The sequence below is a fragment of the Oncorhynchus keta genome, chromosome 28 (genome assembly GCF_023373465.1).
Source record: "Oncorhynchus keta strain PuntledgeMale-10-30-2019 chromosome 28, Oket_V2, whole genome shotgun sequence".
In the NCBI taxonomy this organism is placed as follows: Eukaryota; Metazoa; Chordata; class Actinopteri; order Salmoniformes; family Salmonidae; genus Oncorhynchus; species Oncorhynchus keta.
The window spans coordinates 62,335,053-62,361,899 of record NC_068448.1 but is presented as its reverse complement, the minus strand read 5'-3'; the positions used below and the strand labels follow the sequence as shown (position 1 = coordinate 62,361,899).

At 42.1% G+C, this 26,847-nt stretch overlaps 1 protein-coding gene across 4 annotated transcripts; it reads right to left on the bottom strand.

Moving 5' to 3' along the window:
- Nucleotides 1-14,490: 14,490 nt before the first annotated feature.
- On the bottom strand, nucleotides 14,491-26,303 carry si:dkey-118j18.2 (uncharacterized). Of its 4 annotated transcripts, XM_035741738.2 has the most exons (7): nucleotides 25,502-25,793; nucleotides 25,303-25,337; nucleotides 22,639-22,669; nucleotides 22,442-22,494; nucleotides 22,143-22,302; nucleotides 18,915-19,044; nucleotides 14,491-16,977 (listed from the first exon to the last, which is right to left on the bottom strand). In XM_035741738.2, exons 4-7 carry the CDS (start codon nucleotides 22,459-22,461, stop codon nucleotides 16,805-16,807), a joined length of 483 nt encoding a protein of 160 aa, XP_035597631.1. In that variant the 5' UTR covers nucleotides 22,462-22,494; nucleotides 22,639-22,669; nucleotides 25,303-25,337; nucleotides 25,502-25,793; the 3' UTR covers nucleotides 14,491-16,804. The 4 variants fall into 4 exon arrangements, with proteins under 4 accessions (XP_035597631.1, XP_035597628.1, XP_035597630.1 ...); XM_035741735.2 differs by lacking the exons at nucleotides 25,303-25,337; nucleotides 25,502-25,793 and adding an exon at nucleotides 25,981-26,297; XM_035741737.2 differs by lacking the exon at nucleotides 25,303-25,337 and having other exon boundaries at nucleotides 25,502-25,789.
- Nucleotides 26,304-26,847: the final 544 nt, after the last annotated feature.

The following is a 26,847-nucleotide window of genomic DNA, read 5'->3' as shown; positions in this document are numbered from 1 at the left end:
TGTTCTTCCTCCGAGCGTACAGTGAAATGTATGTTCGTCTGACGTCACTACTCTGATAGGCTGAGCTGGGCTTAAAACCAGTCATACGTCAGCTTTGTCTTGACATGACAGAACAGCAGTGTGTGCAGGTTACCTGTTGGGTTCAAACAAGGACAGGAGATTACGGGTTACCTTCAATGGGTAAGTGTTGCCCACAGTACTAATATCCATTCACAGCAGCACTATAGAAGTAAAGGACGCTTAGCAGGCTCGACCATCATTTTAACGAGGGAACAAACCCAGGAAGTATTTTGAAACCGAGAATGTGTTATTATAAAAATAGGTTATCAGGGATAATAAAATAATGACAACATTAAACATAGTGGCACCAAGCTGGCACCAATCAGAATACACACACACGCGTGCATACTGTTTCACCCACCTCATACAGTATGTACGTATATACTATACTGTACTGTATTATATTTACACACATACAGTATAATGCTGTGTTTTGTATGTAAACATTATTGAAGTGACCAGTGTTCAATGACTAGAGTACAGTATATATGTACATACTGTATGAAGTGGGTAAAACAGTATGCACGTGTGGGTATTCTGATTGACGCCAGCTTAGTGCCACTGTGTTTAATGTTGTCATTATTTTATGAATGACAGTCCACAGGCACGACATCAGTGGATATTACAAGTTATTTGCTTTAGGACTAGGAATGTTATATTAATTCGGAGCTGATTCATTATTCATTTATATATTCAGCAGGTTTGGAGTAGAGTCAACAGCCGCTGTGGAGGGCAATTGTGTGTCTGGTTATTTCAACAAGTCAATTATTTGACCAATATGAGAGCTTGGACTATGAGTTTGGTATATTGGTATGTATTATGTGATTGTCTTTGATGTGCTAACATAAACCACACTGATTTACTGGTATGCCCTTCTCATCACACACCCATTCCCAATAGCTACACAAATTCCCATTAACTCTGTAATCGACTGGGTCATTGATTGGTTAATTGAATTGTTCATTGATTGGTTAATTGATTGGAATCGCTGATCTGTGCCCCTACGGCCCACCGGAGACACCCTAGGGATTGTGGGATTTGTGTCAACATTCTCCCTCGCTCCGCCACGCTGTCTCATTCTTTCATCGTTTCCTCCACTTTTCCTCTCTAAACCATGAAGCATGAGATTGGATTTATTCTGTAATAGAATAAAGCACATTGTTTCTCATTGGTGCAGAGAAAGCGAGGATATAACCGAAACAGCGCCGACTTGCCTGGTTGGGAAAGTTGATCAAAAGTGTCATATCCAAGAAGGAAGAACGGTGTTTTTTGGTCAAAATCTATTGAGTTTGTTTTTATTAAAAATAGAATTCCTTTCATTTCCTGGTGGTGCTCATATTGATTTGGTCTAAGGTGATGCAGTTCGCTTTGGAAGTGAAAGAGGAGGGAATGAAACAGGTAATCTTCAAGAGATCAAAGAACAAGGTTGACCCAGCTATTTCCAGGGATTTATGTAACTTAACAAAGTCTACAATAATTAGGATGAAGTTTACCCCTAGACACTGCTCTAAGGTCAGATTTGTGTTTTCCCGTAATAGTATAAGGGAGCTAAGCTGATCCTTGATTTGTGCTCTCAGGCAGCTTCCTACCTAGAGCAATAGAAAACATTGAAATTCATACCCTCAATTCGGGTCATTGTTGTGGACTGAAAGTAATTAATAATAACCTGTATTGTTCATATTCAACCTTCAACAATGTGAAACTCCATCTGTAGTCTTAATTGAACACGTTTCTCTGTTATCCCTAATGTCCATTATTCTGTCTCGCCCTTTCACCCCTCATCTCTGCTTTATAGTCTTACGGAATAGAGTCACATGATCAGTTCATGAAGTATTAGCTTCAGTGACACCATAAAAATAGCATCTTTCAGTATGACATCAATCCGCAGTCAACTTATTGTTTTGTTATCCTGCTATTTAATGTTGAATATAATTTGTTTTTGATATTCACATGGGAACGTAAGGACAATATATTCCAGGTTTTGTTTTAGATGAAGCGATGAGAATGGAAGGTCAGGACATATGGTTCTCAGTGTAGTATATTAATGATTGTCTTTAGGAAACTGAGAAAGTAGCTCTGCTGCCCTTTAGATCAATTTACACTCTTGACTTTTCTGGGCCGGTACAGAGTTCCTAGAAATATCCTCACACAATTTATTGCTCACTCGGTTGCATGCACAAATGCACAAACACGCACACACTTGCTCACACTTGCATGCACAAACACGCACACACTCAACTAGACCAGACATGATCAATACATCCTGCCTCTCACATCAGATGAACAGCTCTTGGTCCTGGAGTGCCACAGTGTCTGCAGCCTGAGGTGCATGCCAGACAACTCCTCATCTAACCAATCACCATCCTGACTGAACCAATTAGGATGCTCATTCAACCAATCACAGGTCCTGATGGAACCAATCTAGCCCCCTGTCTTCCAGGGTCAGGGTTAAAGTTGGTGGGTTAGTGACTGGGTGGAAAAGAAGACTGAAGCGCCCAACGATCAGGGCTTGTAAATGTAACTTGTTGAGAAGAAGTTGCTGTGTGGATGAATGATATAAAATAATAGGGAAGAAATAAATAGAATACGTTTTTTTGAGAGGCAACAGTGTTACAGTTGCCACAATCGGTAAGAAATAGTTTTAAATAACTTTTTGCAAGAAGGCGGCAGTGAGGGGGTTATACTGATCAAACACTGAATGTGAATGAACTGTATGCCTGTATCTAAACTAACCTTATTAAAAAAACATTCAACTCAAAGAAAACAGCAAGGGTTCTCTTCAGAGACTTTCGCTCTGTCGGCAGAGTCAGCAGAATAGTCAGGACAATGCTAACAAGTGTTCCTCCCCCAGTTCTGTTCCCCCCAGTACTGTCAATATGAGACATCAACTCAATCACAACAGACAAAGGAGCTGACGAATCACATCTGTTTCAGGTGTCTTGCATGTTAATAGAGTGTTCTGTCACGTCAGCGGAGTTAGTGAAGGTGGCATATCAAACAGACAGTAGGGGTGGACACATCATCTTCAATCACACATCAGAGGAGTGATGGATCAAAGTTATCCTAGTCCACACACATGCAGGACAGAAAGAGGAATGCACGCATACTCCCAGACAGACACATGCAAGCATACAAGCACAGGCACATGTACGCACATACTCAAACACAACTCTCTAAGGCCCTGCTCTAATTCTGCTGTACCCTTGTACACGCGCTCCAAGGATACTCCCTAACATGAGTCAGTTTGTCAGATATTAGCTTGGATTCTGTGAGTTGGTCTGACTGCCAGTCATCTCATAATAACACGGCTCTGTAACACTTTCCTCTGACGTGTTTAAGTTTAACAGCAAGTGTAGGGTGTCCTACGACCACACCATGATCCAATTCAAATGTAAATTCTACATTCTGCTGACAACTGAGGACCAAAGGGGCTGCTAGACAGGAAGTGTGTTTTACAGAGGCTTCCGTAGTGTCTGTACGCAGGTGAACTCAGACAGACCGAGGCCTCGCTGGATAAAGGTCAGATTAGCATAAGGCCCAAGGTCATGGGCGTTCAGGTGTCGCTCAGGCAAGATATTGTCACTTTAAGGGATCAGCAGGTGATCTTTGACTCCTGGTATTTGCCCGGCTGCTACTCTTGTTCCCCTTCGTAAACACGTCTTATCTTTGTGAATAACAGAACTTGTCCAGGCTGTTGAAAGCTTTGCGATAAGACGAAACTGCGCTTCACACCTTGTGTCTACAACTGGTGAGCCTTTAAACTATGTAAGGTATACTGAGGTATAATGATAGTGATTCAACATCTTAAGGTGGCAAAATTCACCGTTACACAACCGTTTTAGAATATCCAGGATATCCAGTAAATCTCAACAGCCACTGGAGGGATGTGTCACCTCTACAGGTATATCTGGAGCCCACCTTAAACTGCAGAGGGAAGAGTGGTAGTGTAGATGAATGACTTATGCTAGTATTAAAGCCATGGAGGTTCTCAGCCGCCAACAGAGTTTTTAATTTCCACCCGTCGTGATTCACTGTAAGCTTCATCGTATGTCACGAATCCACTCGCTCGGAGAACAACTTTCCACTCAGCGAAAATGTTTGGGGATAACTTACACAGAACAAATCGGCTCCAATGACCAACAAATTACCCCAGAGCAAGAGGTATTGCTGCTATATATGCTGTAGTCCTACTCTGGTGGGTACCAATAATGTAGTAATCAAACCAAGACTAGAGCATAGTCCTACTTCTGACCTAACAAGAGCATTGAGTCTATAACTAACACGATGAACCACATTACTCCTCCATTTCATTAAGATGTCTGGAGTTGTCATTAAGTATTGTGTTGTCTTTGCGGGATCTGTCTTCAACTTAACAATATGATAATATCCAAACAACCTCTCTAATGTTCACTGTGTTCATCCTCTGTTTTATGAATCCCAGACGACTTCACACACAGAAAAGGAGTCTTATCCCAGACAGATTATATCTATTGTGTTTGGTTGAACGGTGAGGTCGTTATTATGTTTTCAACACTTGGTGTATAGGGGAGCTCATTTGGTACCCATGCTTCCACCCATATTTTTTTAACTAGGCAAGTCAGTTAAGAACAAATTCTTATTTACAATGACGGCCTACCCTGCCCAATTGTGCACCAGCCTATAGGTCCCCCAATCACGGCCGGATGTTACACGCTGGATTTGAACCAGAGACTGCAGTGACGCCTCTTGGACTGAGCTGCAGTGCCTTAGACCGCTGCGCCACTCGGGAGCGTTGGGTAAACAACAGGGCATAGTGTGTGTCTGTCTGTGGGTGTGTGTGTGTTTTGCAACACAGCCGTTAATCGTGACATTTCCAGCTGACAAGAGAGTGTATTGGTCCACAGATGGTGCTGTAGAAATGCCAATGTAATGGGACTGATTGGAGTAGCTCATCATTCTCTCCCTCTCTCTCTCTCTCTCTCTCTCTCTCTCTCTCTCTCTCTCTCTCTCTCTCTCTCTCTCTCTCTCTCTCTCTCTCTCTCTCGTAAAACATAACTCACTCTCCCTTCCAACCCTACAGCATAATTTTCTCCCTATCTCCTCCCTTAAACATCATTCTCTTTCACACGTTCCTAAAACATCCCTCTCCCTTTCTCATTTGTCCCTACACATCAGTCACTTCTGCACTCGTTTCTTTAAAACCTTCCAATCCATCCAGAATGGGCCTTTCTGCCCCCAGACATGACACAATGAGCACTGATGCATCACCACCATGTTTATGGCTGGCAATGGAGCACAGAATCATGAAGAGACTAGGGGAATATACACACTTATGGACTTAAACAGAAGTATACATGTTCATTCTGTTGCATTGTATTGTATTTTATTCCATTTGAAATGCCTTGAGATGTCAGACTTGTATAGAAAATGTTAAATGTTCATGCTGAAAATAACATGAGCATATTGGAATGGAATAATAGGCACTGAACAATTAATGAAGGTCAGAGGGGTAAAAGCAGTCTAATTACTGATAATGTGGTGTTCTGCATCTCGGTAGTCTGTTTCTATTAAAACTGTATACGTATCACAGTATAGTATCAGCTCACAATTAGTTTATAATTGTGCTCAGTCGTTAAAAGGTCTCGGTTGCTTTTAATTCATAAAGGTCAGGCTGGTGGCTTACTATTCCATCTTCCATGTTACTTAACATAGTTTGTTTACAAAACGATTCATATCACATATGGTCTCCAAAGCAATTAAGTCTGAATTTACAGCTTTTAGTTGCATGGCAAGCTCTACATCCCCCCCGAATTCTCTAGTGTCAAACCCTCAGTAGAGGCAAACTCTGATTCCAGGTTTCCTTTTAATCCGTTAATACCAGCGCTAATGAACAGGCGATAACAGGGTACTCAGGCGTCTGATAAGCTGGAGTAGGAAAAAGAGAGAATGAGAAAACAGAAAGAATAAAGATGGAGGAAGGAAGAGGCTGAGAGAAGATAAATTCAGGATGAGTCACACACACACACACACACACACACACACACACACACACACACACACACACACACACACACACACACACACACACACACACACACACACACACACACACACACAAAACATGAACATGCAAGCACACATGCAAACAAACACATGCAAACATACGCCCACACTCAGCTCTTCGGGCACAAGCCTCTTAAAAGCAGCTAGCTATACTTCACTTGAACTTTCCCATCATAAGGCTTACATTAAACAGTCATTATATTATGACAACTGCTATAAACACCGTTAAAAGTGGATGTTGTCTTTGTAGAACTGACCAGAAGATATATGGAGACTGACATAACACAAGCTGTCACAGTATTCATTGAATGTAGTCTACAGTAGTGTACATACACAGCTACTTACAGTATCCTATGGTTTATGTAATGTAATGTAAAGTCAGTCAAACTGATGTTAGCTAACGAAATAGCCTTACCCAGATTATACCATTTCAAAATAACTTCTACATTTAGAGCCTGATTGCTCTATTGTACCTCTGAATGATTGCTTTACTGTCGTTGCGCGTACAGTGGCTTGCGTAAGCATCTTTCCTATTTTGTTGCCTTACAACCTGGAATTAAATTTGATTTTTTTGGAGGGGTTTGTATCATTTGATTTACACAACATGTCTACCACTTTGAAGATGCAAAGTATTTGCTATTGTGAAACAAACAAGAAATAAGACAAAAAAACAGAAAACTTGAGCGTGGATAACTATTCACCCCCCGTTAAAAAAATATACATTTCACCTTTATTTAACCAGGTAGGCAAGTTGAGAACAAGTTCACATTTACAATTGCGACCTGGCCAAGATAAAGCAAAGCAGTTCGACACATACAACAACACAGAGTTACACATGGAGTAAAACAAACATACAGTCAATAATACAGTAGAAAAATAAGTCTATATACAATGTGAGCAAATGAGGTGAGATAAGGGAGGTAAAGGCAAAAAAAGGCCATGGTGGTGAAGTAAATACAATATAGCAAGTAAAACACTGGAATGGTAGATTTGCTGTGGAAGAATGTGCAAATTAGAGATAGAAATAATGGGGTGCAAAGGAGCAAAATAAATAAATAAATACAGTAGAGGGAGAGGTAGTTGTTTGGGCTAAATTATAGATGGGCTATGTACAGGTGCAATAATATGTGAGCTGCTCTGACAGCTGGTGCTTAAAGCTAGTGAGGGAGATGTGTTTCCAGTTTCAGAGATTTTTGTAGTTCTTTCCAGTCATTGGCAGCAGAGAACTGGAAGGAGAGGCGGCCAAAGAAAGAATTGGTTTTGGGGGTGACCAGAGATATACCTGCTGGAGCGCGTGCTACAGGTGGGTGATGCTATGGTGACCAGTGAGCTGAGATAAGGGGGGACTTTACCTAGCAGGGTCTTGTAGATGACCTGGAGCCAGTGGGTTTGGCGATGAGTATGAAGCGAGGACCAGCCAACGAGAGCGTACAGGTTGCAGTGGTGGGTAGTATATGGGGCTTTGGTGACAAAATGGATGGCACTGTGATAGACTGCATCCAATTTATTGAGTAGGGTATTGGAGGCTATTTTGTAAATGACATCGCTGAAGTCGAGGATTGGTAGGATTGTCAGTTTTACAAGGGTATGTTTGGCAGCATGAGTGAAGGATGCTTTGTTGCGAAATAGGAAGCCAATTCTAGATTTAACTTGGGATTGGAGATGTTTGATGTGAGTCTGGAAGGAGAGTTTACAGTCTAACCAGACACCTAGGTATTTGTAGTTGTCCACATATTCTAAGTCAGAACCGTCCAGAGTAGTGATGTTGGATGGGCGGGCAGGTGCAGGCAGCGATCGGTTGAAGAGCATGCGTTTAGTTTTACTTATATTTAAGAGCAATTGGAGGCCACGGAAGGAGAGTTGTATGGCATTGAAGCTCGCCTGGAGGGTTGTTAACACAGTGTCCGAAGAAGGGCCAGAAGTATACAGAATGGTGTCATCTGCGTAGAGGTGGATCAGAGACTCCAGCAGCAAGAGCGACATCATTGATATATACAGAGAAGAGAGTCGGTCCAAGAATTGAACCCTATGGCACCCCCATAGAGACTGCCAGAGGCCCGGACAACAGGCCCTCCGATTTGACACACTGAACTCTATCAGAGAAGTAGTTGGTGAACCAGGCGAGGAAATCATTTGAAAAACCAAGGCGATCGAGTCTGCCGATGAGGATGTGGTGATTGACAGAGTCAAAAGCCTTGGCCAGGTCAATGAATACAGCTGCACAGTATTGTTTCTCAATGGCGGTTGGCGGTTAAGATATTGTTTCTCGATGGCGGTTATGATATCGTTTAGGACCTTGAGCGTGGCTGAGGTGCACCCATGACCAGCTCTGAAACCAGATTGCATAGCGGAGAAGGTATGGTGGGATTCGAGATGGTCGGTAATCTGTTTCTTGACTTGGCTTTCGAAGACCTTAGAAAGGCAGGGTAGGATAGATATAGGTCTGTAGCAGTTTGGGTCAAGAGTGTCCCCCCCTTTGAAGAGGGGGATGACCGCAGCTGCTTTCCAATCTTTGGGAATCTCAGACGACACGAAAGAGAGGTTGAACAGGCTAGTAATAGGGGTTACAACAATTTCGTCCGATAATTATTTTAGAAAGAAAGGGTCCAGATTGTCTAGCCCGGCTGATTTGTAGGGGTCCAGATTTTGCAGGTCTTTCAGAACATCAGCTGACTGGATTTGGGAGGAGTAGAAATGGGGAAGGCTTGGGCGAGTTGCTGTGGGGGGTGCAGTGCTGTTGACCGGGGTAGGGGTAGCCAGGTGGAAAGCATGGCCAGCCGTAGAAAAATGCTTATTGAAATTCTCAATTATAGTGGATTTATCGGTGGTGACAGTGTTTCCTATCCTCAGTGCAGTGGGCAGCTGGGAGGAGGTGTTCTTATTCTCCATGGACTTTACAGTGTCCCAGAACTTTTTTGAGTTTGTGTTGCAGGAAGCAAATATCTGCTTGAAAAAGCTAGTCTTGGCTTTTCTAACTGCCTGTGTATATTGGTTTCTAGCTTCCCTGAAAAGTTACAAATCACGGGGGCTGTTCGATGCTAATGCAGAATGCCATAGCATGTTTTTGTGTTGGTTAAGGGCAGTCAGGTCTGGAGAGAACCAAGGGCTATATCTGTTCCTGGTTCTAAATTTCTTGAACGGGGCATGCTTATTTAAGATGGTGAGGAAGGCATTTAAAAAAAATAACCAGGCATCCTCTACTGATGGGATGAGATCAATATCCTTCCAGGATACCCCGGCCAGGTCGAATAGAAAGGCCTGCTCGCTGAAGTGTTTCAGGGAGCGTTTGACAGTGATGAGTGGAGGTCGTTTGACCGCTGACCAATTACGGATCCAGGCAATGAGGCAGTGATCGCTGAGATCTTGGTTGAAAACAGAGGTGTATTTAGAGGGCAAGTTGGTTAGGATGATATCTATGAGGGAGCCCGTGTTTACGGCTTTGGGGTGGTACCTGGTAGGTTCATTGATAATTTGTGTGAGATTGAGGGCATCAAGCTTAGATTGTAGGATGGCTGGGGTGTTAAGCATGTTCCAATTTAGGTCGCCTAGCAGCACGAGCTCTGAATATAGATGGGGGCAATCAGTTCACATATGGTGTCCAGAGCACACCTGGGGGCAGAGGGTGGTCTATAGCAGGCGGCAATGGTTAGAGACTTGTTTTTAGAGAGGTGGATTTTTAAGAGTAGAAGTTCAATTTGTTTGGGTACAGACCTGGATAGTAGGACATAACTCTGCAGGCTATCTTTGCAGTAGATTGCAACACCGCCCCCTTTGACTGTTCAATACTTTGTAGAGCCATCTTTTGCAGCAATAACAGCTGCACATTTCTTGGGGTATGTCTCTATAAGCTTGGCACATTTTGCCACTGGGATTTTTGCCCATTCTTCAAGGCAAAACTGCTCCAGCTCCTTCAAGTTGGATGGGTTCCACTGATGTACAGCAATCTTTAAGTCATACCACAGATTCTCAATTGGATTGAGGTTTGGGCTTTGACTTGACTGTTCCAAGACATTTAAATGTTTCCCCTTAAACCACTCGAGTGTTGCTTTAGCAGTATGCTTAGGGTCATTGTCCTGCTGGAAGGTGAACCTCCGTCCAAGTCTCAAATATCTGAAAGACTGAAACAGGTTGAGAAGAAAAGGACTTGAGTTCCTGTACGTTACCACAATCACGCCATTAGTTGTTAATCATTAAACAAACCCCTCTGCCTTTTTTTCTCAAGAGAGTTCTTTCTTCCTGTCAGCACGATGGATGGAGAACCATACTGGGTGACTGGACAGGGCAATATATCCGGAGAGAAAAATTATTCCGTAAAACAGAGTATGTAACAGTCCCTGATGTCTCTTTGAAAGGAGATCCTGAACTTGAATATTAACGAGTAATACAAGTAAAATCAGAAGCGGTGGAGTCTGACTAGGGCCCCACTGCTTTAGCAGTATGCTTAGGGCCATTGTCCTGCTGGAAGATGAACCTCCGTCCCAGTCTCAAATCTCTGGAAGAATTAAACAGGTTTTCCTGAAGAATTTCCCTGTATTTAGCGCCATCTATCATTCTGACCAGTTTCCCAGTCTCAGCTGATTAAAAACATCCCCACAGCATGATGCTGCCACCACCATACATCCCTGTCGGGGTGATGAGAGGTGTTGATTTTGCTCCAGATAAAGCATTTTCCTTGATGGCCAAACAACTCAATTTTAGTCTCTTCTGACCAGAGTATCTTCTTCCATATGTTTGGGGAGTCTCCCACATGCCTTTTGGCAAACACCAAACATGTTTGCTTATTTTTTCTTCAAGCAATGGCTTTTTTTCTGGCCACTTCCATAAAGCCCGGCTCTGTGGAGTGTACGACTGAAAGTGGTCCTATGGACAGATACTCCAATCTCCGCTGTGGAGCTTTGCAGCTCCTTCATGGTTATCTTTGGTCTCTTTGTTGCCTCTCTGATTAATGCCCTCCTTGCCTGGTCTGTGAGTTTTGGTTGGCGGCCCTCTCTTGGCAGTTTTATTGTGATGCCATATTCTTTCCATGTTTTAATAATGTATTTAATGGTGCTCCGTGGGATGTTCAAAGTTTCTGATATTTTCTTATAACCCAACCCTGATCTGTACTTCACAACTTTGTCCCTGACCTGTTTGGAGAGCTCCTTGGTCTTCATGGTGCCACTTGCTTGGTGGTGCCCCTTGCTTAGTGGCGTTGCAGACTCTGGGGCTTTTCAGAAAAGGTGTTTATATTATGAGATCATGTGACAGATCATGACACTTAGATTGCACACAGGTGGACTTTATTTAACTAATTATGCGACTTCTGAAGGTAATTGGTTGCACCAGATCTTATTTAGGGGCTTCATAGCAAAGGGGGTGAATACATATGCACGCACCACTTTTCCATTTTTAGAATTGTTTGAAACAAGTTATTTTTTTCATTTCACTTCACCAGTTTGCACTATTTTATGTATGTACATTACATGAAATCCAAATAAAAATCCATTTAAATTACAGGTTGTAATGCAACAAAGTAGGAAAAACGCCAAGGGGGATGAATACTTTTGCAAGGCACTGTATGTGCTTGCTGTACCTAAGTTCCTGTGAAACAAGGGGAAGGCATTAAGTGTCTATTTGCAGGTTGTCTGAGGAGAACACTGTGATTTATTCAATAGGGAGATGAGGACAAACTCTTCATATTACTGCTGTTGCCTATCACATTCTTAAGCCAATGCATTTCTGTGAGTGTGTGTGTGTGTGTTTCAAAAGTCAATCAATTGTTGCCCAGACCAACAGAGCTGACAGGAGTTTGGCTGGCCATCTCTTAGTTTAGCGTGTTTGTGTGTTCAGTATGCGTGTGTGTGCGTGCCTGCGGTTAATTTCCAAAGCAGAATGATTACTGCAAATTAAGCATTTACTGAAAATGTAGTGCTGCAGATAGGTTAATAAGGAAACTTTGGTTTATATTTTGACAAGTTGGACTTTAATTGATCTTTGCATCAATATCAAATATCAGTTTGTTGCGAGAGGGGAAAAGTTATATTGTTCCTGCACAGTGAAATAACATCTTAAACCGTTTAAAATATTATCTTTAGTCATGGTACTCATGGGCGTCCCCAACTGAAATGATTTAGGGGAGAAGAAAAATAACTAAAAGCTCTCAACACTTCATCCATCTTCACCCCTGGCAGGAATGTGCTCTCGTGCGGAATTCAAAAACACAAGGTGTGTTATTTCCATGGATGCCAAATACCTCTCCAAAAATACTTGACATTTGATAGGTACCTTAGGCAGGGTATTCGAGAGCAATACCCTATCCTGAGCCCCAATGACAAAAACAAAACCCAATGTTAATTTGAATTCATGTCTCTGTAATTATTCATTGATTCTCAAGCTGTCAATGATTCTCCGAGGATTTATACAAATGTCATGTGCGGAGCTGTGTGGTGGGGAGGTGTAAGACTACTTCTGCATCTTAAATGGCAACCTATTCCCTTTATAGTGCAATACTTTTCACCAGGGTCCATACGGCTGTGGTCAAAAGTAGTACACTATGTAGGGAATAGTTTGACATTTGGGACGTAGCCTATATCTAATATCCTTCCTTAAAAACCCAACTGAAATAGCCTCAACTCCCATTTGTCACCTTTTAATGTATTGCTTATGAAAGAAATGTCACATTTAGTGAGTATGGATTGCAGACATGAATTTCTTACAACGTAAACATTTCACCTGAACTGAACATATTATTTTTCATGTGGGAGTCAGTGTGGTGTACTGCTGAGGTGACAAGCACAAACGACCTTCCCCGCCTCGTGTCAGACTGTGTGTGTGTGTCTGTGTGTAAGTCCAATTATGCATGTAGGTGTTTTTTCCAAAACTCCTATTCCCTTCTAGGTGCTTATCTCCAGCTCCAACCCAAAGTTCTCAGGAAGAGGAATCGAAAACATTGAAGTCGGTGGCCTTGAGTGTCTAGTGCAGGACTGTGAACTGTAATGTTGAGGCTTTTCAGCCCTGAGGAGTGCCTTAATTAAAGTGATGCTACACCGCCTCACATTTAGACAAGGACAAACACAGCATACACAGCTAATTTAGCTCTACACCTACGCTACCTAACATTGATTCATGTGAATTGTCAACCAGATGAGATGAATATATAAAATAGCCAAGGGCAATATGTCGTATTCAGAACCTCGGAGAGGAAAGACAACTTAATCTATGTTAGGCTACCTTGAGATAGATATCTGTGGCATGCAATTCGTTTCTAGCTACACTGCTTGTTTGTAAAGTTTCCAACTGAAAAAGTGTAACTCCTTCTCATACATATTCAATTAGTAAGAGGTGTGTTTGAAAATGTGAGTGTATCCCTTTTAGGGGCATTTATTTGTCCTGCCAATTAAAAATAAATCATTGAGTGCAGGCAGCAGTGGCATCGTGCGCTGGGTGAAACTATCACTGCCACCCACGCCTCTGGGAACGGCATTGTCTGTTTACCATTTACTAGTCACTATACTTAGCAGTCACCCACCCATGTACCAACACACACCCACCAATAAATAGTATACTGTTTTCAAATCTACTGATCCTAAATAATATGAGCAATCTAAAGCCAATCTGATTAGAATTAGCTCTATCCGTCAAGAGGAAAATAAAACAGATATGCCAAAAACCATAATATAAACTAGCCCTGAGAAACATGGTCAACAGTTGGTGCCTGTAGACTAGGCTACTCCCTGCCAAAGAGACCCTGACAGTGGCTTGGTTGAAATCAAACAGAGCAACACCTCCCCCTAGTGGCTCAAAAATATCACCACTGGTTGAGGGGGAATTGTGGACAGGAACAAAGGGTGTAATTTCAGACCGCACTTAGGGGAATTTCTTGATATCAAGTTTCACAGATAGAGCCCCGTAGTGGAGGTGTCATAATACCCATAAAAACTCAAACAGGGCAATGGTTCCAATCATTTTCCACCATTAATTTTTGCAACAGGGGATTTTAGAAACACTTAAAATAAGGGCTGTGTTTCATGTAGGCTTACCCTGGGTGATGTTTTGATAGCCATGTAAATCAGACAAGGTGACTTCTATCAAGAAACCATCAGTCTCATAACACTGGAATTGACAAATGGCAGTCACCAAAGGGAGTTTCCAGATATCAAGAAATCACCATATCAGCTCTGTCAAGTTTAAAATACATTGGAAACCCATTTAACAGCAACAGTTATTTATGTGCACTACGTCATCAAGCACAGACATTTATCCAGAAGTCTCTGGTTGGAAAATGTGCATATTATTTTTATGGGGATATTAGAATATCCGCAGTAACATCAGTCACCAATTGGATGGAAGCCTAGCTACGGTGACAAAATGTATTTGCGCTGTGAAAAGACAATCACCAGAAATGAGATATGAATGTAATCATATGTTTAATGTACAATTGATTAATCCCCAAAATGTATGAATACCCAACAACAAAATCAAGTCTCAGAAATGCAGAATCAAACTGGGTTCAACCCCCCATAATGCATGTGGCAAGGTTATGAATCTGGGACAGACACACACTGATTTGTCACCACAAAATGGAAGATTATCATAATCATATCATATAACAATATATTTTAAAGTAATTTTAAATGCTTAAAGTTGTTTCAAATGGGTCTCTAGATTACTTCCCTAGATTACTTCCTCCAAGTTCCCCCTGTATTCTTTACTACACATTTTACAACATTGTTATTGTTTGTTTGTCGTTGTAAACACACCAAAAACCTCTGTTGAAAGGTCATCATGATCAGGCCTGTTAGCTCATCCATTTTACAGCCAAGGGAAGGAAGGAACCAGATAGCAGGGATACTAACGGTTCGTCCCAATAATATCTCCTTTCTCCTGAAGTGTGCACTCGCTCACTACTTGCTACAGATCTAAAAGCATTGGATTGGTGGAGGCATGGCTAGTGGGAGTTTCCACCAACTTAGAGCAGTCATTTTCTTCAAATCAGTGAAGGGTAATGAACAAATGCACACTTTGGGAGGAAGGAGATTCAGAGTGAGCTCCAACGGTATTGGGACAGTGACACATTTTTTGTTGTTTTGGCTCTGTACTCCAGCACTTTGGATTTAAAATGACACAATGACTGAGGTTAAAGTGCAGACAGTCAGCATTCATTTGAAGGTATTTTCATCCACATCGGGTGAACCGTTTAAAAATGACAGCACTTAGTCACCACATTTTAGGGGACCCAACATATTGGGACTATTTCACTTATATGTGTATTAAAGTAGTAAAAAGTGTAGTATTTGGTCTCACATTCACAGCAATGACTACATCAAGCTTGTGACTACATCACAATGACTACATCAAGCTTGTGACTACATCACAATGACTACATCAAGCTTGTGACTACATCACAATGACTACATCAAGCTTGTGACTACATCACAATGACTACATCAAGCTTGTGACTACATCACAATGACTACATCAAGCTTGTGACTACATCACAATGACTACATCAAGCTTGTGACTACACATTTGTTGGATGCATTTGCTGGTTGTTTGAGTTGCGTTTCAGATGATTTGGTGCCCAACAGAAATGAATGGTAAATAATGTATTGTGTCATTTTGAAGTGGATGAAAACACCCTAAAGCTGACAGTCTGCACTTTAACCTCAGTCATTGTGTCATTTCAAATCCAAAGTGCTGAAGTACAGAGCCAAAACAACTCAAATGTGACACCGTCCCCAAACTTTTGGTGCTCACTGTAATTGGGACATATTTACTGTAACCCCACAGACTGCATTGACACAGCAGCAATCTTTAATGAATGGATATGACTACGGTTAGGAATTTTCCTAACTACATGACCTGCCTAGAAAAACGCTGGACCCTAGTTAAAATTTAAGGTCCAGAGTTTTTGGTCAGAAAAAACAACTCCTGGACCCTGGAATGACGCAATAACAGAACAGTTATGACATAAGAATAGCCAAAATGGCATAACCAAGCCACTGACAGAGTGAAGAGGGCATGGAGCTCCGATGGACTGAAGATGTTAGCGATCATTATTGTTCTGTGACTGTACAATAATCATCACATTCAACCGCTACATTTTTCCAACATGGTTCTTTCATCTGGTAGATTTCTTGGAAATGCATTGATCTCTCTCAATCTCTAAGGCAAATGCTGTTGGATGTTACAGAATAGTCTCTTTTAAATCCATTCTGAGAAGATGTTTAGTATAGAACTCTGATGGGGACACTGGAATGGGTGTCTGGACGCAGCACTAAAGGCCGTCATTGGACTCATTGGATATTGGACGATATTGGACGTTATTGTTGCCTTTATCCTCTCCACTGCTGGCTGTTGTGTAAATCTCTCCCTCTTGTTCCCATGATGCAGCGGGGTGTTCCAGAGGGAAGAGTTGTCCAGCAGTCAAACTCACCCATCAACTCCACAAAATTATATCTTATTATTTATCATAATCTTCATCACAACAAATCACTTTCAAACAGTAGAAAATAGAAAACTGTTTTAAAACCTAGAAAACCAAACCAACAGTCTGCCCTCTCGGTTTAGTGAGTGAGCATAGCTGGCAGGGATCGCTGAGGTGAGAAGGCAGGGAGGAGGACAGCACTTGGAAAGGAGGTAAAGAGTCGGTCGGCATCAGGGTTCGTGATTGGTCTAGCTGGGTCGGTCCTCCGAGTGTGATTGGCTGGAGTTGACAGGGCCCTCATGCCGGTTGGGGCTGGGGGGTGTATGGAGGCGGGGCTTCGCTGATGATGCTAGCAGAGTCTCCACCCTCAGACAGAGGGGGAGGGAGAAGGGCGTGGCGGGAGGGGCGAGAAGTGTCCATGGTGTCGCTCTGGGCAACCTCACTATATGGAGGAGGTTTCAGGTCATCAGCTGTGGGGTCAGAGGTTAGAGGTCAATAAGCAGAAATACAGAGCCACGCCATGAACATCTGTGTGCAGTCTAAAGAAAAAAGAAACTGTAAAGAATGTTGCGATGGTCGGCAAACATTCTTAAAACTCAAGTCTCCAACAAATGCTGGGCATCGTTTTTAATTTGAGCAAATAAATGCTGTGCGCTTATAAGCGCCGGGTCAGAAAAGTGAAATGACATGCACAAATTTGACTCGTCTGCTCCAGTAGAATGTCTGTCTGTAAGCAGCGGGAAAAAAAGATCAGTTCTCCCCTTTTGTAACATTTGCAGTGCATTCTAAATGCAACCACTGTCTTAAATATGTCATAGGGCCACCGGTGACAGAACGTACTAATTACAGTAGCTGTAGAGGAACTTCCACACCTCGAGTGATATTAAACGCCAGCCTCCCATACGTCCTGGCCAACTCGGCAGTTGAAACAAATAAATGTCTGGGATATTAATAGAAGTTTACAGTACTTTGGAATTTAAAAAATTGGGTACACACAACTTCTACATACCTCTATTTGGCATTGTCCTAGACAATATAGTTTGCGAAATCAGAGGAGGAAGTAACCACTCAACAGACTCATATCCTCCCCTACCACATCCTGTTACTGTTCAGTGAGCTGGCTAGAACCGGTTTAGGGTAAAGTTGTTCCTAGATGCTGATCTTGGGTCAGTTTAGCATTTTGCCCACTCAGGGTTAAGGTTAGAATTGGGGGAGGGGAAACTGATTCTAGATCTGTACCTAGAGACTTCACTCCTGAGCGCTAGAACGCCGGGCAACAACCCAGTGACAGGAGAACACACTAGCCACGCAGGAGGAGGGGGGAATAATAAGGTACTTTTGACACTGTATTTACGACAAGGAAAGGGACAGTACCAGGACCAGTGTGTGGGTTTAACACTGACATCAGTTACATGTGTGAGTGGAGGAGGCTCTTGTGATCATGGAGAGATCTGAGGGGTAAAGGTGTCTTTGATACAGCGCACACACAATCACTGAGGGTGAGTGATCTAAGCACTGAAGATCTAAGTGACAGTACAGCCAAGCAGGGAAGTCCTCATTCATTTTAAAATGGGGCTACTCTAGAGGTTCCTTACATCTTGCCTGCTACTGTAGTCAGGAACCACTGGTGGCAATAGTGACTGGGATATGAGGGAAAGAACACTCCCCTTTTGAATGTGACGAAGACAATGCTGTTAGAAATAATGATGTAATTGTGTCACTAAAGAGAGCTTCTGGGAAGAGCAAACGATGAGTCATTTTTTGTATCCAGCTCCTGTGTTATGGCTGGATGTGCGTAATCACTCCTTTCAACAGGGTAAGATGGTGTATCTTTGGCAGCAGTGTGGCTGTGACGGGCCTAAAACAAGCCTTTTGGCAGTGGTACCAGATGGCCAGCCAAGCAGTGCTTTTATACTGGGAGATGTGTGCTTTTTCTCTCCTGGGTTGTGTTCACGAGGGACCAAAACGAAGCACACAGACAGAAACGGGGAGGGACTACTTCAACTTGTCCAGTAGGGAACTTGTTGTTGTTGCAAAATGTTTTCTGTTCCAAAACATGTTGAACAGTATACACTAATGAATATAAAACCCTGTTTGTCCCGGTGGTCTGGAAGGCTGCTGCCTCAAGGCTCAAGACCTCAGCACCAGGATGGCAGAATGAACAACCCCTCTGAAGGAGTTAGCTAAGTGAGCTAAACAGTGGTGAAGACAGGCTTACGGTAGGTAGCCTTATTAAGTAGCTCCAATGCAATCTTGAGTAGACTGCAGTATTTGTGAGAGATAAAAGCCATCCACTCTAAGTGTAATGTTAGCCCCTTCTTTAGATAACACATGTACGACTTTAAGTGGTGTTTCTATTACCAATTTTCTGCAATTGTGTCTCGTCACCATATCCTGTATGTGTTACCTCCAGAGACGGCTTCATATGGTGGAGGCATGTCCATGTGAGAGAAGGATGCTGCCGGGGGGAGAGAGGTGGAAGGCTCGCCCACTGACTCCTCATCCTGAACCCCATACCAACTGGGCCAGATAGACGTCTGGGGGATGGGGGGGAATAAAGAGAGAAAGAGAAAAGGAATTAATACCACACACACGCACACTTTCATTCTCAACTGGAGTGTGATGATAAACACAAGCTCAACAGAAGCAAAAGCTCACTAGCGGCCAAAAGACAGAATCTTCACCCTGCATCTCCCAGTCTCTCTCCCCCTCCCTCCCTCTCAAGCAGCGCCCTAAATGGCTCACTATTCCCGATATAGTGCACAACTTTTGTCCAGAACCATATGGGGACCAGCCAAAAGTAACGCACTTTAGAGGGAATAGGGTGCTATTTGGGGCGCACACTGTCTCTGGTCTCCCCCTGGCCTGTCTCCAGAGCCCTTCGGGGAGGCTGCTGCCTGCCTACTGGAGTTATGGATGGCTCGGGGGCCTCCTTGCTGAACATTCCATTACAATCTAAACAGGGAGTATCATGCTTTAGACTAGAAGACAAAGAGGAGACGGGTGGCAAACAGAAAAGAGAAGGAGGTTGAGGTGAGCCAGAGAGGGGTACTAAAGCAGTGAGGCAGTAAAGGCTTGGAATGGAGAGCAACAGATCATTCAAGCTGGCTCACTGGGGTGGCTGAAAAGGACCAGGTGGAATCACAGGGTTAGAACACTCAGCTTTACCTGGGTTCTGTTCCGAGCACAGCTACATTCTGCCTGACATTCTAATTCGTACATTCTAGTTTGGTATGTTAACTGTTAATGGGTGAAAACTATATAAATGCTTATTGGTCTATAGGTTAATTTGCATCATTTATTGGAATTAAAATTGGCACGTGTATTTTTGTTTGTCGCCATGCATCTTACTTATCACATGCTCACAGCATAGGGAGCCTAGTTTGAGGAGCGGAATAGCCTATCACCTGTTCTCAAAAAGCTTATACTGGAATGAAACGTGCTTTTGTAAGCCCAGTCATTGCGCAACAAATAATTATGAATGAAAATGGAGTGTTAAAAACAGTTGATGGCCACAATTAAAAGTAGCTACTATTTTTATTTCTCAATCAACTCCCGTTGTTTAGAACAGTGCTTTCTCACGAATTGCATTTTGGCACGTTTTATTAGCTGGTCATTACAGGAGTTGGATGTTCAATAATAGGCTATAGCCTTTTGACTGCAAGGTGATATGCAACAATAGCAAGCCTGTTTCCATTCTAATTACAAATGTCTGTGCATGCATAGTATTTTCTGTTGCTCACGTCATGTTACTGCTTAGATTTTATTTTACAGTTTGTTGACCAGTTAATGAGAGTCGGTTAATCGGCTGTAAGATTGACTGAAATGTGCATCCCTAATTCTAATTCCAGCCTAACAGAACTGTAAGGTTAGCTCATCCTGTACAAAAATCTCCAGTTATTTGAACTTGGCTTCCTTGTAGAGCCGTTTCATTTCGAGTCCAAATACACTAACAATCAAAGGCAGAACAGGCTTCTGTTCAAACCAAATGTTCAAATCAGATCAAAGGCAGAGAGACTAAAGCACACAGTAGTGTCATTACTGGGGAGAGTTTCCAAGAAGAGCTAGCTAGTGGCTGGAATCTCCCCTTAATGACTACAGCCCTCATTCTTAGAATTGGGGCATTTCTGCCATGAGAAAGCTACGCTATAAATAGCTTTAAAAAACTCATCTGGAAGACAAGGGGCACCTATAGTAATTCAGGCAAGGACGGTAATAAAGCACAATTGTTATGGTGTGCATGTTGACATTTCACTGCACCTATCCGGTGTTTGTAACAATAAAAAAAGGAGACTACTTGCTCTGAGTAGCCTAACGACTTGGGCCCCTGACAAACTATGAGACACTTGTTTGAGTAACATAGCATTTGCAGTCCTTTATTCACGTAACGGTGCTCTTTCTATCCAGTCAATCAGAAGGATATAGACCTGGGCCAGGATAGTATGGAACTGCTCTGAGCGCTATTAAAAGGGACAGCAGACGAATCGGAGAGAGATGTTGAATTTGTTCCCTCACAGATCGTTTGAGTCGGGTTTTGATTCATTACTTCCAGGTGTTCTACGAAGAGCTGTTAAAACGCGTTCTAAGAACCTCCGCAGAACACAAAGGCAGAATGTACTGGAAGTAGGGCTGATGTCAGTTTCTATAACGAAACCTTGGTTTTGAAGTCTTCTCCCAGACTGAAAACTATGAAAACATCAAAGTCACGGGTCAGTGGTTCTAGAGATATTAGTCCACAGAGGACAAACAAACCACAACAGATGGTAACACTTGATGTTTAGGGAGAAGTCCCTGTCCAGTACAACAAAGGAATGCAGAAGTTCCATGAATGTCACTTTGAAAACTCCGGGAAACAAGATGTATAGCGTGGTGGTCCGTCCTCTTCTCTAAGGCACTTCTCTTGCCCCGTCCATCTTAGCTGTTCCTATTGGCTCAGAGACTTTCACAAGCTTGGGTTAGATTTTACAAGTGCTGGACAGTCACCGGTAGAAAAACCTACCCCAACATTGGCTCTCACACATCCATTGTAGGCCTTGCACTGCTTCACAAAGCCATGAGACCTTCCAGAGCCCTGACGTTTGAGCAAGGGCACTGTCTCACACACAAACACACCCGTACGTGCACACAAACACACACAAACACACAGACTACTGATACACATATACATGAGCATACACACCTACTAAACAAAGAGTCAACCTGCTGTTAAACACCACAAGACTGGTGGGAAGCTGAGTAATCGACACAGTGAGAAAGCCTCCCGTTCTCAGACATTCGGAGTGAAAGTAACTCAGCTAAAACCACAAGCACTTTCAGGAACACAAACTGCCAACCCACCAACTCACAAACCTCTGAAAGGGCAACCTTTAGCAACCCTCCTGACCTCTTCGTCTTTACTCAGAGTCAATATGACATGCTTCCCCGCGCATGACTGGAACAAAACAATGTGATTCTAGTCTCTGAATAACCTGAATTAGTAGGTCTGCATCTCAAACTATTTTCTCACACCTCCCCCCAAACCTAGTCAAATTGGTTGCTAATTGGTATACAATTACTTGCACATAATCAGCCTTGTCAATCCATGGCCTTGGTTTGATGCCCCAATACCAAATGTCAAAGAACCACTGCTACTTACATTCGGTCTCTCACACGTTTGATGCAGATAGGCCCTCCCTCCCACGATGACTATCTGGGCATTACGAGGGTTGTTGAGGTACGCTGCCAGCTGTCTCTGACGTGAGCGGTACCAGCACACGTAGAAGAAGATCTTGATGATGATGAATACGATGACCACTCTGAAGGTAAACAGAAAGGAAAGAGAAGTAGCAGCAATAATGTCTTATGCTGAAGTGAATGTTGTTCACATTGTAATTCTATCCATCAAATCCTACTGCAAAATATGTAGAATAGAAATGCAACTAGGAAGGTACTTACATGTACCAGTACAACTCCATATTGAGATCACTAGTTGCAGGGTATCATGGTCCCTGAAACACAAAACCAAAGCAGTATTTAGACATTTCCAGAGGCACAGTCCACTGTGTGTGTTCTTCTAAAACAAGATGACAGAGAGAATTTGTTTACTGTAAACCCAAATGGAAAACTCAGAATGGAAACCATAGCTACATCACCTCTGTGAAGAATAAAGGAGTCCCGTTCAATCTGCAAGACACACGTGGCACAATGTGAGTAACAGTTCAACATCCCATCCAAGGGATGTTGTGTGGTTTTAAACACCATTAACTCGTGGGAGAGGCACTTCAAACTACAGGCTGTTATTTACTCCTCCAACCATGTAGCTGGCCAACTCCACCATGTACTTCACATCAACGGAGTTGAGCGGAGACGAGACTGTGTGTACTGTATCTCCGACTACACCGAGTCGCCGAAAGTCGATACTTCTTAAAAGGACAATTCCACCACTTTATAACCAGTTAATATGCTACTATTACACTGAGTAAATAAAACATTAGGAACATCTGCTCTTTCCATGACATAATGACCAGGTGAAGGATATGATCCCTTATTGATGTCACTTGTTAAATTCATTTCAAATCAGTGTAGATGAAGGGGAGGAGACAGGTTAAAGAAGGATTTTTAAGCCCTGAGACAATTGAGACATGGATTGTGTGTGCGCCATTCAGAGGGTAAATGGGCAAGACAAAATATTTAAGTTCCTTTGAACAGGTTATGGTAGTAGGTGCCAGGCGCACCGGTTTGAATGTGTCAAGAACTGCAGTGTTGCTGGGTTTTTCACACAACAGTTTCCCGTGTGTATCAAGAACGGTGCACTACCCAAAGGACATCCAGCCAACTTGACAACTGTGGGAAGCATTGGAGTCAACATTGGCCAGCATCCCTGTGAAACACTTGAGATCTTTCCCCAAATAATTGAGGCTGTTCTGAGGGCCTAAGGGGTGCATCTCAATATCAGGAAGGTGGTCCTAATGTTTTATACACTCAGTGTATGTTTTTTTTATTTTTTTAATTAAACGATATTCGACAAACAATGGACAATATGCAAGAATTCTACAAAAAACAGCAGTGATCAAATACTTTTTCACTAAAATGTCAATAATATAGTCATCAAAATACAGAAATCATGAATGTGCAAGTTGTTAAAACTCGAAATACTGTATATTCTGATATTTACGTGATAGGAGCCCAAATAAAGTAAAGTAAGTGGCGTGCTTAGAACGTTCAATTCTGTGAGACAGTCTTTTTTATGAAACCCATGAAATCGGTGTGTTGATGTGTTCAAATTTGCTCTTTGGTAGAGTGAGGAATACCCATCGCAGAGTAAGATCGATGTGACTTTGCATTGCTAACAAGTATGGGAAAGTCCTGAGGTTTTACGTTCATCAGATGTCATTGGACTGAAAAATAAAGGTAAAATGTTTTCCCTTCGGTCATTCAGACGTTTTCAGAGACACATAAAAAAAACATAGCATGTCACCAAGTAGAACTTCGTAGCTACATTTTGGTGTATGGGTTATTAGGGATTGGCACCTCCCTTTTTCATGATGAGATACTAGCTAGCTGTGTGAGGGAGTGTTTGTTGGCTTGAAGCCATTCGCTGAGGTAACGCTCTTGGTCAGAGGCAGCATTATGCCAGGCTGTATTATGTGAGCAGCAAATTTTGTGTTTGATGGTTTTATTAATTCTACCAGAATGCAGTGGTTACAGCCCTACAATCGATAAAAACATTGATAAATACCAGTGAATTGAAAATGTGTTCTATCTATCTATCTTTAAACAAAACTGTGAGGAAAATCACTGTCTCAGTCAAGGATAATTATTTACTGGAAACAATGCCGTTTATCCTCCCATCACTAGAGTAACTCATCAACACCAAACACAACAATGTAAGCCAACTCTAGTTTATGCTTACCTTAGAAGTAAGCCACAGTATTATTAACAAATATTCATGCTTTTTGCAAAACAGAGTTTGTAACAACTTATGCAAATTTTCATACTACTTCATGCAAATGAGTTAGTGAATAGCAAAGTTCCTTTCACTTCAATGGTATTTGTTTTTATTTTTAGCCTAATCGTCACCGGTGTGGAAGAACTTGACTGGCCTGCACAGAGCCCTGACCTCAACACCATCGAACACATTTGGGATGAATTGGAATGCCGACTGCAAGCCAGGCCTAATCGGCCAACATCAGTACCCAGCCTCACTAATGCTCTTGTGGCAAGTCCCCGCAGCAATGTTCCAACATCTAGTGGAAAGCCTTCCCAGAAGAGTGGAGGCTGTTATAGCAGCAAAGGGGAGGACTCCCTTTGAGATGTTCGACGAGCAGGTGCCCACATACTTTTGGCCATGTAGTGCATGATCACCCTACCTTAAATTATTAGTCTTAAATTACTGTCAGTAGACCTATGTATTCCATACTGCCTCATTTGCATATTAAGTGCCACATTTCCATAATATTGCAATTTAATTTAATACATTTGACTTTTATTTGAATCAATTATGTGTTCTACATCAGCCTTGAAAATGTCCTAACAATATGACCAAACTATCGAGATATTGGACAAAACGTGTTAAAATTAAGAATTTGGTGCCATTATTGATTTGGGATTAACATTGACCAGTCTGCGACCCTTTGAATATTTTCTGTTCACTTGAAAAAGAAAAATCTCAGCAAAGTCCTATCCTCATGAAATGAAGTGTACTCTGTTCCTGGGAAGCTTCTCAATAACATAGAATACATGAGTAAAACACTAGAACCACTGTTTCATTTTGACCCTTAACACCCAAGTAAGTTATATAGATGCAAATGACCGACCATAATTTATTGTATTAGTCATCTCAGGGATCCTGCTGAAAAAACGTAACAGAGAAGCAATTTCTGGTTTTGCTCATCACTAAACAGTCAATAGACATGAAATCATACAATTACACTAAAACTGTTCAGGACATCAGTAAATACTTTATAATAACAACGCAAATGTAGAAAGTGTCGGAGTTGACCTTTAAACCCTTACCGTGTACTTGTCACTCTGTAGCTGCGTGTATTTGTTTGCTGAAATCTATACTTTTGAATAAAACGTTAAACAAATACATCCACGGACTGTTTCCTCATATCGACTGACAGCGGGTGACTCGATGTAGTCGGATGAGGTACACTCCGCCCTCTCGTCTCCGTGAATACTAACGCTACATCGTGGAGTTGCGTTTTACTTGGCTAGTAAACGTAACTAGCTAGCCTGTCAACTATTAGAAAGCACAGCGAGTTATACAAACGAAAACGGCCAGCTAGCTAGCAAATCAAAAACAGTATAAAGTATCTAGCGTTAGCTGTACAATCTAGTGAGAACGTATTACAAGGCAAGGGTACTGGCTAGTTAGCTAAAGTAGCTACTAATTAGACTAGCTAGCTAACGTTTGCTAGTCAGTTGTTTACGTGGTGCTAGCTAATAGTAAATTTAGCTAATTCGCTAAACATAACTAATAAGTTACTTACCGTATCAGCGGAGTATATCACCCAGGCTTGTCATTATGTTTTCATTTCAGCTGTGGCTTGCAGGACATTTATCGAATGTTAGCCAGCTAGCTTTAGCTTAGCGTGAACAACAATTTATTCAAATGCTGTCTATTGTAATCGGCATGCTGAGGTAATCCACTGACTACTTGTCAATTTCCAAAGTTTATTTTCCTCGCAAACATTGCGATTTAAACATTTGTAAGACCGTAAAACGAAAACAAAGAGTTGTGCTTCTTCTATAAAGTATTATGGCAGACGACACCTCTTGGTGTATTGCTGCCACCTACTGTATGGGGGACCCAAAATCATACAAAAGACCAAAAAATACATTTTAAAAACAGTCACAGTCCAAATCACATCCATGAACAGGCTCAGGTGCCTGTGAGATTGGAACATTAATTGACAGGATTCCTTGGAATGCCTCTGCAGTAAAATCCTTGAGTCCCAAAAAAGGTTCAGCACAATCTCAATGATGCCTATTTTCTCAGATTCCCTCTCTGTTTGTGCTCTGCAGTTGATAACCAATGCAATAAACTCTATACAAAGTTCACCTCCTTAACATGCAACATGTCAGCATCCCTCTTTTGACAAGGAATTTCACGGTAAGGTCTACTTGTTGTATTCGGTGCATGTGATAAATAAAATTTGATTTCTTCACATAAACTCTTTGCTTTTACTTCTAGCACCCCGCTTCGAAGATTTTTTTTATTTGATTTATTTTACTAGGCAAGTCAGTTAAGAACAAATTCTTATTTTCAATGACGGCCTAGGAACAGTGGGTTAACTGCCTGTTCAGGAGCAGAATGACAGATTTATACCTTGTCAGCTTGGGGATTTGAACTTGCA

Coding starts and splice junctions, on each gene's coding strand:
- si:dkey-118j18.2 (XM_035741739.2), bottom strand. CDS start 22,461: ATGGAGTTGTACTGGTACAT. Junction 22,303..22,441: donor ATGGAGTTGTACTGGTACAT/GTAAGTACCTTC, acceptor GTTTACCTTCAG/AGTGGTCATCGTATTCATCA. Junction 16,978..18,914: donor ATATGAAGCCGTCTCTGGAG/GTAACACATACA, acceptor CTGACCCCACAG/CTGATGACCTGAAACCTCCT.